Below are 15,485 nucleotides of genomic sequence, written 5' to 3'. Positions count from 1 at the left end.
GCCGCTCTAGATATTTGTCAAAAGCCAAGTCAGGACCAATAGAGACACTCACACACTCATGTGTATTATGGGACTATTCACAAGAACCATGATATGAAATCAGTCTAGATATCCATAAGTGGATGTATGTAGTTACCCATCTCCCCTTTGCTGTGCTGATTATGTAATGCATAGGAAGCAAGATTAGTTAAGACATTGAGATGCTGAGGGTTTGTGGTTGTTACCTCAACATAACATACCTCATCCTGCCATCTAGAACCTCGGATATATGAGCCTGGCTGCCTTATAAACCCTGGTACCTGATTTACAGAAGTTGTTATATGGACAAAGATAATGAAGGAACGTCCAAAGAGTTTCCTTCAATGAATGGCACACAGGGGCTCATGATCAATGTTAGCAAAGACTGTTGTGGTCTTAGATGTCTCTATCGCATGCAAAAGTGGTAGTGTGTGGAACCTTCTAGTAGTACGTTCAAAGTCTGGTTAATCTCTTAGCACCCAATATCAAACAAATGTCTGTCTATTTAGACTAGGAATCGCTGCATCAGACACCATGAGGTCTCTCTGTTGGTGAGTTTACACAGCTTTAAAATGTACAAGGTGTTAGCGCCTCCCTTTTCTCGCAGCCCTGTTTGTTAATCCAATGATACATGGCAAACAATCTTATGACGGTTCCACGGAGAGCTAGGCTGTGCTCTGGCACACCCGTGGACTTGGGAGTTCTTTTTCACAAACACACCAGGTGTGACCTGTGGTTTACACCATGTACCTGTGTCTATTATCTTGCTGTGTTTCACCTGAGTGTGTCCAGTCTCGGTACAGCACATAAACCATGTAACTGCAGAGACTCCGTTTCTCTCTGGTGACCCACAGGCTAGACATGCCCCCATGATCTCTTCCCATAGAACTGGTGCTTGCTACTCTGTCAGGAAACCTCCCCGTGTCATAGGAAACCCAAGGGTTACAATAAGGAAAGCTCAAATGCTACCTGTACCCAGAGCAAACACTAGAACGCCATTGTAGGTTTGGGTTGCAAGCGGCAGAGGAAACTTATTAGCTTTAGAACTTAAAAAGTCAATGTCCAAACCGTTGGAGTTTCAGGTCTGGCTGTATCCGGGTATTTAAACAACAGCAGTAGCTCTTTGTCTTACCCTGTTTTGCCTTGCTTCTCTATATTAATTTTATCAGTTTTATTCACAGGGTGCCAAAACGGCTCCCTCCCAGATTTTCTTTCACACCAGTGACCCCAGGAAAATGCCTACCCTGATGTAGACCATTCTAAGGAAGATTCCCGGAGGGCTCCAGGGCTAAACTTTCAATCCACAAGACATTCTAAAAATGCAAAAAAAAAAAAAAAAAAAAATCCAATAAAGAGATGGGCGAAGGAAAGGAGTGGACGATTTCAGGCAAAGCAAACAGCTAATATGCAAATGATGTTATGCTTGTTCTTCTGAGAGGGAGGGGAATGCAAATCAAAACCACAGTGAGATCACGCTGGAAATTCATTAGCTTGGCCCAAATCAAAATGACTCATAATCATGACTGTGATCGTCGGAGAGAATGAAGAGTCTCCCCCTTTGCGGGTATGAATAGGGATTGTTTTAGACTGTCAAAGAAAAAAAAAACCTGGACAAAGCTCCCAAAATGCAAAACGTGTGTATTTCGGCTCAGATGGAAATGAAAATAAACATTCAATAGAAATACATCTATTGCCAATAGCTAAAACTTGCAAAATTCTGAACATAAGGGAATTATCCAAAAAATAGGGACTATTGTAGAAATTACAGTATTTTTGTATTCTAGAATTTTATGCAGTAATTGGGAACAGGTCAGACCTATGTATGGGGGCCTATCCTGTCAAGCAAGTTTGTACTGTATGACCCTCATTTTGAAGAACCTGTTTTAAATAGGAAATCTTCCTTGTGACTCTTCATGGACGACTATTCGTATAAATGTAGGAAAAACCTGCAATGCTAACTACAGAATAGCTGACATTAGCTATTTTGTATTTTTAATTCATTGCCTTTAGTTTTTGGATGTATGTGTGTGGGCACCTACACGTGTATGTGCTTATGATGGTAGGTGCCCATAGAGGCCAGAGGGATCGGATCCCCCCGGAGGGGGATTTACAGGTGGCTGTGAGCTGCCTGCCATGGTTGCTGGGAGTCTAACTCTGTCTCCTGGGAGAGCAGTCCACTAGCTTAGCTGCAGAGCTCTCTCTCATAGTAGCGGCTTTGAATGCAAGGGGACATTTAGAGTAACAATACAGATAGTGCTAATGCAGTTTGAAAGGGAACTTTATTACACACATGAATATATATTATATATGTGCAATAAATTTTCCTTTAAGTATAGATATATATGCCAAATTTTAACTGTTTTCTCATAAGAAATTAGAAGGATACAGAGGGGCATGTTAAATCTTTTAAAAAATATAATCATTTATGTGTCTTGTGTGCCTAGGTGTGAGTATATATGTGTGTATATACACATACACATATGGCACACATCTACTGTATGTTTTTGGGAACTAACCTCAGGTTATCAGGCTTAGCACCAAGTGCCTTAACCAGCTGAGTCATCTTGTGGCCCCAACACCTTATTTTTTTTTGTTGTTGTTGTTGATATATTAGGATCTGCATGTCTTTGTCAAGGTGTATTTCTTGGAAAGTTGCTAATAGCATCTACTGGCTAGTTTTAGCTATGATGCAATAGCCTTGCTCGTGCTGGGCACACGGGGGAGGTGCGTTTTCAGTGTGAGTCATGACATATAACTATGTTCTTAGTCATTCTCTTAGGGATGGAGGGAGGGTTTGGCCCTGATGGCTGAAAGATCTTTGCTCTTCATTAAACTGAGTCTTGTGAATTCAGTCAGTCAAATGTATTTTAGTTACTTTGTTTCTCCTGTATTAATTACTGTTGTACTGTATTCTATTACATATATATATGTATACTTTTGTATTAGTTACTGTTTTCTGTTGCTATGACAGAGTGTCTAACAAAGAGCGACTTAGAGAAAAGGGCTAACCTGGGCTTACAGTTCCATAGGGGATACAACCCATCACAGCAGGGGAGGCGCAGGCGCAGCAGAGTCAAGCCGGCCTGCTCTCTAGGAAGCTGGAGGACGACATTTTCAGGGGTCAGGAAGCAGAGGAGAACAGAACTTGGGGCCAGTCTATAAGTCCACCCTCAAAGTGACATACTTTCTTCCAGCAAGGCTCCGCCTCGTAAAGGTCCCATAACCTTAAAAAAAAAAAAAAACTGGGGATCATGAGCCTATGGGTGATAATTCTTATTCAAACCACAACAGTACCTGCTGCTGATCATGGTCTCTAAGAATAATATGTAGATACCTCATGTGACACAAGCTGGGGGCGGGGGGGAGAATTGCTTCTTTTCAGTTATTTTAGGTTATTATATTAACTAAGAAGTCAGTACCATTCCTCATGGTTAACAGCCTGTTTATATCCAACCAAACTGTAGTGCCCTAGTGAGTCTTAATAGAGTACCAGGCACCAAGCTAGACACATCCTTTTGTCTTGGGTCCTAGTCTGTGTTCCTCACACTTATACTGAACAGCCATTACTGTTCGGAAATGGACTGAAAAGAATAATCTCTTAAGAAATTATCGAGTCTAAGGAGAAATAAAACATACAGTCAAACACCATTTAGAGAGTAATGAGAGCGTGAATAAAACACATGAGAATGTGTGAGATACAGCCAGGGCTCTCAGATCGCTGTTCTCTGTCGCAGATAAAAAAAGAAATGAAGCAAGCTTTAAAATCAAGAGGTATGAAAATTACCAAAAACTTTAAAAGGAATCTGGAACAATCAGTCTTTAAGGAACAAAGCAGAAACCCACAGATCTTAGAGCAGAAAAGAGACAATGTATCAGAGAGGTGGTTCTGGGAAGAAACCCCACAGCTCAGCTGGTACTCTAACCAACTGGCTGGAGAGGGGAAAACAAGCAATATTATTAGCGATGAGGCACTTTTGGAGGCCTGTGAGAGATTAGAAAGCCAAGACATTACCATGCGCAACTCTCTGCAATGACTCAGATTTGCTTTGTAAAATACGAATTTCAAAAGTAGACTTATAAAAAAGGAGTCAGCCTGAATGATAAAAAACATACAAATGTAAAATGCACATTACAAATGTTAAATCTAAAGCAGCCCCTTTGCATAGATATTTTTCTAATGTTTTTTCCCCCTTTGGATTTTCCAATGAAAGATTTTTTTTTAAGACTTAGCTAATGGTTCCAGATTATAGAAAAGCATAGAAAACCCTTTAATTCATTTCATGAGCCTAGCACAAGCCTGAAATCCAATCTTGAAGACTACAGTGGAAAAGGGGGAGAAAAGGCGACCACGGTACTAGATGAAAACCATAAACAAAACTGCAGCAAACAATTCAATAATGTGTTAATGGAATCGTTCACCATGACCAAGTAGGGTTTGTCCTAGGAATGCAAAACCTTTTCTCCTGCAGATGGTTTTATTTAAAAAGAAAGAAAATAAAATCTTATAGATGAATTCATTCATCCTCTCTAAACAGCTCTTGGCTTCTCTGTCTCCCTTCTCCCTTCATCTTCCCATCCCTTGCAAAACACAGAGCTCATAGCATCTTTGAAGCTGATATTTATCCCTCCAGTTTATGTTTTCTGCTGTCCCTGAAACTTTTATAAATATCCACGACTATCTAGCCACGCATGATTTTGTATGCCGTGGCTTTGTTCTCTCAGGATTATGGTTTTGAGATTCACCAGTGCCGACTCGAGAGCTGGCCAATTCATTTTATCTGTGCTCCATATTTATCCAATTATTAGTTTCAAAAAACATGTTTCCCTAGTTTTATTTATGTTGCTGTGATAAAACACCCTGACAAAATGCAACTTAGGGGAGAAAGAGGGTATTTTTTTTAAATATAATTCCAAGTTACAGCAGATGACCGTGGAAATGTCAGTCACAGTGGCAGAGACTTGAGACAATTGCTCACATCACATTTATAGTCAAGAGCAGAGAGAGAGAGAGAGAGAGAGAGAGAGAGAGAGAGAGAGAGAGAGAATGAGAATGGATGCATGCATGCCTACTTGTTCCCTTGCTTGTACTACGCCCAATTTCTCAGCTATCATACAGTTCTGAACCCTGTGCCTAGGGAATGGTGTTGCCCACACTGGGCTGGGTGTGTCCACATCAACCAGTTTAATTAAGACAGTTCCCGCCAGGCATGCCCACAGGGCAATCCAGTGCGGATATCTCTCATTCAGACCCTCTTCTCAGATGACTCTGGGGTGTGTCACCGTGCCCATTAAAGCTAATCATCACATATGTGGACATTATTCTGTCAAGAACATTTGTGTCTACTTCAAGTTACTATGTTGAAGCCCTAACAGTGCATTAGGAGTGGGGGGGGGGCTTTGGGGCTTTTATAGTTTGGATCTGATCAGTTCAAAAGTTTACGTGTTAAAGGCTTCATTCCCAGATATTGGGAAGTGTTGGAATTATAGGAAGTGGGGCCTATTTGGAGGAAGTAGGTCACTGGGGCCATGGCATTTAGGGTATATTAGGACCTGTATCTGCTTCCTGATTACCACAATAAGCTGCTCTTCTCTTCCAGATGTTCCTGGCACGATATTTCCAAAGAAATGGGGCCAAACAATTATGTTCTCCATAACTGCTTTGAAAGCTTTGCAATCTTGAGCCCCAAACCCCTTCCTCCTCTTAGGTCACTTCACTCGGGTATTTTGTCACCGCCACATAAAGCTGACACAGAACATGACTGAGCCATGAAGGGAGAGCTCCCATGAATGGAATCGAGGCACTTACAACAGAGACTCCAGAGCCATCTCGCCCATGCGAGGACAGAGTGAGAAGGCAGAAGTGTGCGGCCTGGAAGAAATTGCGCAGCAGAAACTGACTAGGCTGACGCCCGCCTTCCAGCCTCCTTCTGTTGCTCATGAGCCACCGAGTTTGCAGTGTTTTGTTATAGCAGCGTGGACTGAGACAGAAGTGTAGGTTGCTTCTTTTCTTAGCTGCAGTTCTAACAATGCTAGAGCAAATGTGTACACTTCCCCACCCACGCGCGTGAATGAGGCTGCAGCAGAGAGCCTCTTGCCACAGGAGGGGGTATTTCTGCCTCCCACACCTTGCTGACTCTTGTGTGGGATGGGCTTTGATGCCCGTTTTAATTTGCAGTTCCTTGATTACTAGTGAAGTGGAGATTTTTCTACTGTCTGTTTCCTTTCGCCTAAGTTGTCTGTTTATAGTCTTAGCTTAATTTACACCCGATTAAAACAATTCTTTTCTTGTCGTTTTGTAGGGTCTCTATATATCTTAAATGTAGAGCCAGAATTGTTTTATAACAGGAAATCTATTCATAAAATATTTCATATGGTTATGTCAATAGGCTCTGAAAGGCCTTTAATAGACCTGAGGTGCATTCCTGACACGAAGCCTTTTAGGAATTTGGATGAAGCATGATAAAATGTATCTTTTAACCCTAAGCACACTTCAGACTTGAAGAGGAAACTGAAGATGCAGTTATACCATCGACAAAGATGCTCCCTGCTGTGGGCAGAATTGTGTTCCTCAAATCCATATGTTAAAATCTGAAACCTCAAGTGCCCCAGTAAGTGACTGGGGTAGTCTGCTTAAAGAGTTTATCCAGTTAAATATGGCCACTAGGGTCTCTTTTGTCCTTACAAGTTGAGGAAATTCACACACAAAATGTGAGGCGGGAAGGCCATAAGGAGACAGAGGAGAAGGCAGTCATTTGTGAGTCCAGGAGAGAGGCCTCAGAGAAGACAACCTCACTAACCTTCATCTTGGACTTCAGTCTCTGGAACCATGAGAAAATAAACTTTTGTTGATTAATCGCCCTGTAGCCCATGGTACTTAGTTCTAGTATATTGTTGTCATATTATTGTTATGTATTATCTTAGGGTTTCTATTGCTGTGAAGAAACACCATGACCAGGGCAACTTTTATAGAGGAAACATTTAATTGGGTGGCTTACAGTTCAGAGGTTTAGTCCATTATTATCACGGCGGGACATGGTGCCATGCAGGCAGACATGGTGTTGAAAAAGGAACTGAGAGTTCTATATCTTGCAGGCAACAGAAAGTGAACTGGGACACTGGGCATGGCTTGAGCATATATGAGACTTCAAAGCCTGTCTCCACAGTGACACACTTCCTCCAACTAGGCCACACCTACTCCAACAAAGCCACACCTCCTAATAGTGCCACTCCCTTTGGGAGCCATTTTCTTTCAAACCACCGTTTTGTAGCTGGAGACTGTACTTTCATTTCCAACCACCCAAACTTGAATAATCACACAAAAACTGTATTAACTACAACACTACTTGGCCAATAGCTTAGGTATATTACTAGCTAATTCTTATATCTTAAATTAACCCATTTCTATTAATCTGTGTATTGCCACGAGGCTGTGGATTACTGGCGTCTCTGTCCTTCAGCAGCTACATGGTGTCTCCTCGACTCCGCCTACTTTCTCTATATATCTCTTCCAGCTTGGCTATATCCTGCCCTGCCATTGGCCAAAGCAGCTTTATTCATTAGCCAATAAACACAACACATATGCAGAAGGACTTCCCACATCGCTACCACAGTCATACACATTAAATAACATACTATCATATATGTTTTTACATATTGTGAAACTGTTGACCAATGCCCAATGCTAGTGAAATTATGGCATAATAGGAAAACAAGACATCAGAAAGGGTCAGGGAGATGGGCTCAGCAGGTAAAAGCATGATGACCTAAGTATTGTGGGGAACCCAAAGACCGGTTCACTCAGATAAGCCCTAGAGAAACCAGGAATGTTAAACACACAGGATTACCTCTTCTATGGGAAAGATCTATAACCTGCTTTTCCACCCAGAAGACCGAGAATGGAGGTGGTTAATGATCTGTGCTATCTGTAGGGTCAGACCATACCAAGATCCCACAGCAGGACAAGGGGTGGCTAAGAGTCTACATGACCTTCGTGTTACCATATGTCCAAGGACTCCCACGCTCCCACAGCCAGGATCAGAGGTGGCTAACAGCCCAAATGACCTCTACACTATCTGTATGATGGAGACCACCACCATATCCTCCCCTAGGCTGAAGATAACACATGTAGCCTGTCCCTAAAACCCATCTTCGTGGAAAAAGTGACACGTATTTTGAGAAGAGTGTCAATGTAATGATGCCTCCTGTGAGCAGGAAATTGTGTTCCATCAGGAAATGTTTCCCCAAGTCGTACTGCACTTAAGTCTGCCTACAACAAACTGCCCAGTGTCAGATTCCAGAAGACTGAGCCTACACTGTCTACTGAGTCATGTTGAATTGGGTTTCCTTCTTGCCTCATGTGGTTGGACACTTTGCTGGCCCTGAGAGTAGCAGAGAGCCCCATGAAGTACGATTCCCCAGGACCCATTTAACAGTGGAAGAAAAGAACAAACCCCCTAGAAAGTTGTCCTCCAGTCTACAGACATGCACTGTGTGTGCCCCTCCACACATATCAAGCACATGCACATACATGTGCACACACACGTAAACACACCCACAAATACGAATAAACAGAAATTTAAAAAGAGCTCAGCATATAATTCACAAGTGGTGTGATTTCTTGTCAGGACCTCTGCGGGAATTGTGAGTACGGTGATTGGCTAGGAGTTGGCCACCTGCAAGTCAATAACTAGATAACCATTAACGCCCAAAATTTAAAATAACCAGCTGCTTGCAACATGACAAGTTCATGAAGGAAACCATAACCACTTCCCGAGCAATGGAGATGGTTTAAATCCACGAAGAGATTGCTCAGTCATCTGCACTGGAACATAAAGAATTTAGAGATTCAAATCATGCTAAAAATAGCCGACAGACAACATGTGGTATTTCCATTTTAAGTAGCTTAATAAATTAACTCTATGGTTCAGTTAGAATAATTTGAGAAAAGTGGATTGCAATACACAACAGTTTATTACAAGGCTCTGACAATTAAAACAGCATCGCATGGTTCTAGAAGTCATGGCCAGGTGAGTGGGTCAAAGACTGTTTCCTGGAGAGTCATGAACAAATGTCCGTTTGTCTCAGACGAGGCTCCGCCAACATGCTGAAGGAACGTGGGTGAGGGGTAACTTGCAGGAGTGACCCCCCAGACTGCTGCATCATGAAAAGTCCCACCCCCCATGGAAGATGACTTCCTCATACTGTGTAGTGGGATCTCTTCCCCTCTCTGTATACTGCAGCACCTTAGAGAACATGAGCAGCCGTGGAGACAGAGCATTGGAAGGAGTGGTTAGAAGGGGAGAGGGTCTCATGACCTTCGCCAGCCTCCTTTTCTCTGAAGGAATGCTGACAGGCTCAAACTTGCTGAGGGTCTCCCTGCGGAGAGTCACGGGGGCCCTGGTTAAGATGGTAATGACAGTTATGCTCAGGGCCAGCATTCCACAGTTCCCTGCCTTGCTTTATTATGCCAACCAGTGAAAGAAGTGCAAAATGGAAAAATAGATGGTACACATGTAGTCTTTTAAAGAAAGCAAAGAGGACATGTTTGAATTCAATGGTTGGGCTAGGGTTAGTTTGATTGTGATGTTTGCATCTGTTGTTTGGGGCAGGGGTGTATGGTCGTTAGGATAATCCTAGCAGTCTGCAGTAATCAGAGTCCTGTCTTTGGGACTAAATGACTGAGAGATCAACTTCAAGGAGGAACTGTTTCTTTGACTGACGGCTTCAGGGGCTTCAGTTCCTGACCACTTGGCCCTGTTGTTTTGGGCCAGTTTCAGAGCAGAGAAGCAGGAGTGGGAATCGTGTTGATGATCAGAGTTGCTCATGCCACAGTAGCCAGAAAGCATAGAACGAAAGCGGTGGGGCTGGGTCCTAACAGTCCCTTTCATGGGCAAGTGCCCAGTGACCTCTCTTTCCTCCATAAGCCCGCTATCTCATAAAGACTTTACCAAGTCCTATAGAGCCGCAGGCTATGACCAAACATTTATCTCACAACCTTTGGGGGACAGCACAGCTCCAAACCATAACACTGTGCATTCCCCCCTTCTCTTGGCTGTGTGGAGTTTCTGTAAGTTCCTTCCTGCCAGGGAAAAGTCATGGGATAGAAATCATTCTTGAGCAATGCAATGGAGAAAATGGTGCAGTCAGGAAAGTGCTGGCCTTGCAAGAGTGAGGACGTGAGTCCAGTCCTCCGGAATTTGTGTGAGAAAGCGCCATGTGATGGCATCTGCCTGTATCCCAGGGCTGGAAACATTGAGACTGGAGGACCCCTGGGGCTCACGGGTCAGCTCTGTGAGCTCCAGCTACTGAGAGAGACCCTGTCTCAAAAAAAAAAAAAAAAAATAAGGTGGAGAAAGAGCAATTGGGAAAGATGCCCAACAGTGACCTTTGGCCTCCATCTTCGCACACCTTTTCATTAAAAAAAAAAAAAGGAAATTATACTTGTGGTGTATGTCATATAGTTATGTCTCCATAGATAACATTCAGATTTTTCAAGAAACCATGCTTAGGGAGAGTGTCCCTGCCCAAGTCCTCTGGTTCATTCCCTCAGGAAACTGAACAGGTCTTGAAGGCACCAGAAACTCAGGGTCTGGCTTCTAGTCTAGTCTTTGCTCCACACTTCCTCTCAACTGCAGAGCAGGTATAGGAGAGGGGCTGACAGGGTCTTCTTAGGCAAGCTGTGGGAGCCAGGGATATTTAGGAAATGCAAGAGTCCTGGTGACTCAGCCAGTGACCAGAACAGGTGTGTGTGTGTGTGAGAGAGAGAGAGAGAGAGAGAGAGAGAGAGAGAGAGAGAGAGAGAGAGGGAGGGAGGGCGGGAGGGAGGGAGGGAAGGAGAGAGAGAGGGAGGGAGGGAGAGAAGAGAGGATGCAGACTGCTTGAGTTATGAGGAACCACGCCCAGGGTGATGTAGAATCAGGGAACTGGCATACACTCCCCTTCTCTGACAAAGGGCAAGGTAGTAATATTTCAGACCCTGCAGCCCATATGGATCTTGTAGCTTTTCTGCTTGGCTCTAGGATCTGGTTCTCCCATAAAGCTTCATTTACAAAAGCAATGGTGGCCGAGACTTGGTCTGCGGACTGGAGTTTTCGGAGTCCTGGTTCAGAATGCGGTCTTGCGTTAGAGCAGCCTCCGCTGCTTTCCCACAGGATGCTGGAAAACACGTTCTGTGGATGCCGTTTGCTCTTGTCTAAAGTGGGGATGGTGACGGCATGTGTCACAGTGCTGTGTCCAGCCAGGGCTCAAGAAATGGCTTTGTTGTCAGCCTCTCCATTACAATGATTATTTCCAGTGAGGGACAGTAGCTCTTAGGAAGGTCACCCCAGGACAAATTTGATTCCCCTTCTCCTGGCTTAAAAATAAAATGAGAACACCGATTGCACTTAACACTTCTGTCATCAGACACGAATCTAGCACTGCCAACTCCCTGTAACATCTGCTGGCAGGTCTGTGGATATACTTCATATCAACTCTGAATTCCTGAAGGATCCATGCTCAGTTTTGTTCCTTCATATTGGAGATTGAAGCTGAGAATTTCACAGTACTGGGACAGGTCGGAACTTGATGGTTGTTTGGGAGGGTAAGACATTGTCCCCATAGATAACACACTGTCTTCTCAAGTGTCCCCCGCATGACCAGCCAATCCTTCTGCACTTGGGCTAATTTCTTCCTTGCTGGGCAGCCATTTGTCCTTAGGTGTTCAGAAAGGGACATACACTTTTCCTTTTACCCTTTCTGTTCTCCTAGAACATCCCCAAGTCCCTGCTCTGGGGATTACCTGTGGGGTGACATCGTTTGTCACTGTCAGAAGCCAACATGTGGTATCTGAAAAGCGGGCTTTTATTTGATCAAAGGGCCCCTGGCATTAAGATGTCCAAATTATTTTATTTGATTTTTGTTCAGAGCCATAAGTCAGTGTCTGAGGTGTACCTTGCAGCCGTCTCCTTACCCAAATCCCTACTGCTCTGATTAGGGCAGTTGTGTTTACTCCTGGGCCTTCTGCTGATCTCTCTGCTTCTGCTTAGGGGTCCTCATTAGTGTTCCTCCCCTGTTCTCTACATAGTGGCCATATTTTTTGTCTTAATGCAGTAGAGCTTGTCTTAAAACTTCCTAGTGTCTCCCACCAGTCTTGGAAGGAAATCCAAGATTTCTATAGCTGGTGATCCATAAGGCTCCATATCACCTATCTCTCTGTTCTGTCCCCAGTGGCACTGGAGCACTTGGTCCACCACATGTATGTTGTAAAGATGCCCTACCTTAGGACTTTGTACCCCATGTTCCCACCCGTCATGATATCTGCTATGAATCTCTTCTTGCATTTGTGACAGTCACTATAGGCTTCATGGCTCAAAATGTTCTGAAATCAATGCCACACCTTCTGGCAACTCTGGAAGGTTCTGGAGGAGACTTTATTTAAACCACTGTCTATTCCAGAAACAGAGGCTGCTTGCACATCTTGGCTCATGGCAGCATCTCTTGGATGTCTGCCTCCACTGTCATATCTCCTCCATCCTTCTTTCCCTTTCTCTCCTTATAAAGACCCCGTGGTTCCAGGGGCCCCACCTAAATGGCGCAGTAGAACCACCCCACCTCTTTGACGTCCCTTCTGACATGTGATAGAACATAGTGTGTTTGTAGGTCCGTGAGATTACGACATGGGTACTTGGGGGACGAATGATATTTTAGGCATCATATTGTTTCTTTGGAAGTGGCCTATTCCTCTTTTATTGAAAATAGATATCTTTGGTCTTGGGTCCCAGTGGCGGCAGCGGCCCTGGGGAGGGGCGTAGTCAGTCTATGGCAGTTTTCCGCATGCCACCAGCACGGGCTAATGGGAACCGCAAGTCCCGCACTAAACTGGAGCCACTGGAGGCATTGGTGGGAAATGGTGGACGAGGCGTTGTTTTTGCTTCTCCATAATGAGATGGTGTCCGAAGTGTACAAGTCCGCCGAGCAGGGGGATGTGGAAAATGGACGATGCATTACTAAAAGCTGGAAAACATGAGGTTTGAGTGGGACAAGGATTGATAGAATGGTTTACGAAAGATACTGCAAAGTTCAAGGATGAATCAGACATCATGAAGTTCATATGTAAAGAACTTTGGACTACAGTATTCAAGAAACAAATTGATAATCTAAGGACAAATCATCAGGGCATATATGTGCTCCAGACAACAAATTTCAACTGCTTACTCATCTGTCTGCGGGAAAACAGTGTTTAGAACATGCATCAATGTATCTAGCATTTATATGTGGCTTAATCAGAGGTGGTTTGTCAAACTTGGGAATTAAAAGTATTGTAACAGCTGAAGTATCTTCAATGCCTTCCTGCAAATTCCAGGTGATGATACAGAATAAGAAGGGTGCAGAAGCTGTAGGGTGCAGGGAAACACGAGAGAGTCTACTCCTGGGCAAAGGTCTGTGCTGGAGAAGAGAGGGCTTACCTCACCAGATTCACTTAGACCAAATCAAAGGCAATAAGGTCCTTCCACCATGACGTAAACTAACGAAAGTGATGTCCGTAAACTAGACACCAAAATGTAAAGCTCTCTATTTTAAACATCTTTACTTCCTAGTGTGATATGTATTTAACCATAGATTGAGATTGAAACTCGGGGTGTGTTGAATTGCTATATGGGAAAATGTGCACCCATCAGAATAGTTTCTATTTAAATGACCAAAATTTGTTAAAGCATAAATGTGTTTTAGTTATTTAAAAAAAACACTATGCTAAATTAAGCTTAATTTTATTGTATTGTTTATAATTTATTTGTTGAGAGAATTTGTATGCTTATATAAGGATTTCATTTATACATTGTATGTTTATATGTATATATATATATATAAATACATATGTTATTGTCAAAAAAAGAAAATAGATATCTTCATACAACATATTCTGATTATGGCTTCCCCTCCCCATATTCCTACCAGTTCTTCCAACCCCCCCTCACATCAGGATCCACACTCTTTTTGTCTCTTTCTAGAAAACCAATAGGCATCTAAGGAAAAATAATAAAATAAAATACACCCATCAGGTTCAGTGTGGTAGGATTTATATTGAGGTCTTTGATCCGTTTGGACGTGAGTTTTGTGTGTGGGGATAGATATGGGTCTATTTGCATTCTTCTACATGTTGACATCCAATTATGCCAGCACCATTTGTTGAAGATAGCTTCTTTATTCCCTATTGTATAATTTTAGCATATTTCAAAAATCAGGTTTCCATAGGGGTGTAGATTAATATCCAGGTCTTCAATTTGATTCTATTGTCAACCTGTCTGTTTTTATGCCAATACCAAGCTGTTTTTAGTGTTGTAGCTCTATAATAGAGCTTGATGTCAGGGATGGTGATGCCTCCAGAAGTCTCTTTATTGTACAGTATTGTTTTGGCTATCGTGAGTTATTTGTTTTCCCATTTGAAGTTGAGTATTGTTCTTTCGAGGTCTGTGAAGAATTATGTTGAGATTTTGATGAGAATTGCATTGAATCTACAGCTTGCTTTTGGTAGGATTACCATTTTTATTATGTTGATTCTACCTATCCAAGAGCATGGGGGTCTTTTCATTTTTTGATATCTTCTTCAGTTTCTTTCTCCAAAGACTTAAAGTTCTTGTATAGTTGTTTCACTTCTTTCGTTAGTGTTACCCCAAGATATTTCATGTTATTTGTGGCTATTGTGAATGGTGATGTTTCTCTGATTTCTTTTTCAGCTTCTTTATCATTTGTATATAGGAGGGCTACTGATTTTTTTTTTGAGTTGATCATGTGTCCTGCCACATTACTGAAGATGATTATCAGCTGTAGGAGTTCCCTGGTAGAGTTTTTGGGGTCATTTATGTATATTATCATATCATCGGCAGATAGCAAAAGTCTGACATCTTCCTTTGCAATTTGTATCGGCTTGACCGTCTCCTGTTGTTTTATTGCTCTAGCTAGAACTTCAAGTACTATATTGAATAGATATGAAGGGAGTGGAAAGCCTTAAATTGTTCCTGATTTTAGTGGAATCACTTTGAGTTTCTCTCCATTTAATTTGATGTTGGCTGTTGGCTTTCTGTATATTGCTTTTTGTATGTTTAGATATGTTTCTTGTTTCTCTGATCTCTCCAAGACCTTTATCATGAAGCGGTGTTGGATTTTGTCGAATGCTTTTATAGCATCTAATGAGATGATCATTTGAGATTTTTCTTTTAGTTTATTTATATGGTGGATCACATTGATAGATTTTTATATGTTGAACCATCCCTGCATCTCTGGGATGAGGTCAACTTGATCATGGTGGATGATTTTTTTGACGTGTTCTTGGATTCAGTTTGCAACAGGAGACCACTTTCTAAAAAACACCAATAGCACAGACACTGAGAACAACAATAAGTAAACGGGACCTCCTGAAACTGGAAAGCTTCTGTAAAGCAAAGGACATGGTCAACAAGACAAAAAGACAGCCTACTTAATGGGAAAAG

General features: G+C 42.6%; 1 protein-coding gene across 1 annotated transcript; it reads left to right on the top strand.

The window, feature by feature from the left end:
* Positions 1–12,904: 12,904 nt before the first annotated feature.
* Positions 12,905–14,017, top strand: LOC126502274 (trafficking protein particle complex subunit 6B-like). Its single transcript, XM_050143143.1, is given in 5 exon segments — positions 12,905–13,006; positions 13,009–13,027; positions 13,030–13,171; positions 13,255–13,436; positions 14,007–14,017. Coding segments are annotated over 5 exon segments (456 nt in total).
* Positions 14,018–15,485: the final 1,468 nt, after the last annotated feature.

The sequence above is a fragment of the Alexandromys fortis genome, unplaced genomic scaffold, assembly GCF_014885135.2.
Source record: "Alexandromys fortis isolate MF-2015 unplaced genomic scaffold, M_Fortis_MF-2015_v1.1 scaffold_45, whole genome shotgun sequence".
Taxonomy (NCBI): domain Eukaryota; kingdom Metazoa; phylum Chordata; class Mammalia; order Rodentia; family Cricetidae; genus Alexandromys; species Alexandromys fortis.
This window is presented reverse-complemented; position numbering and strand designations above follow the sequence as displayed.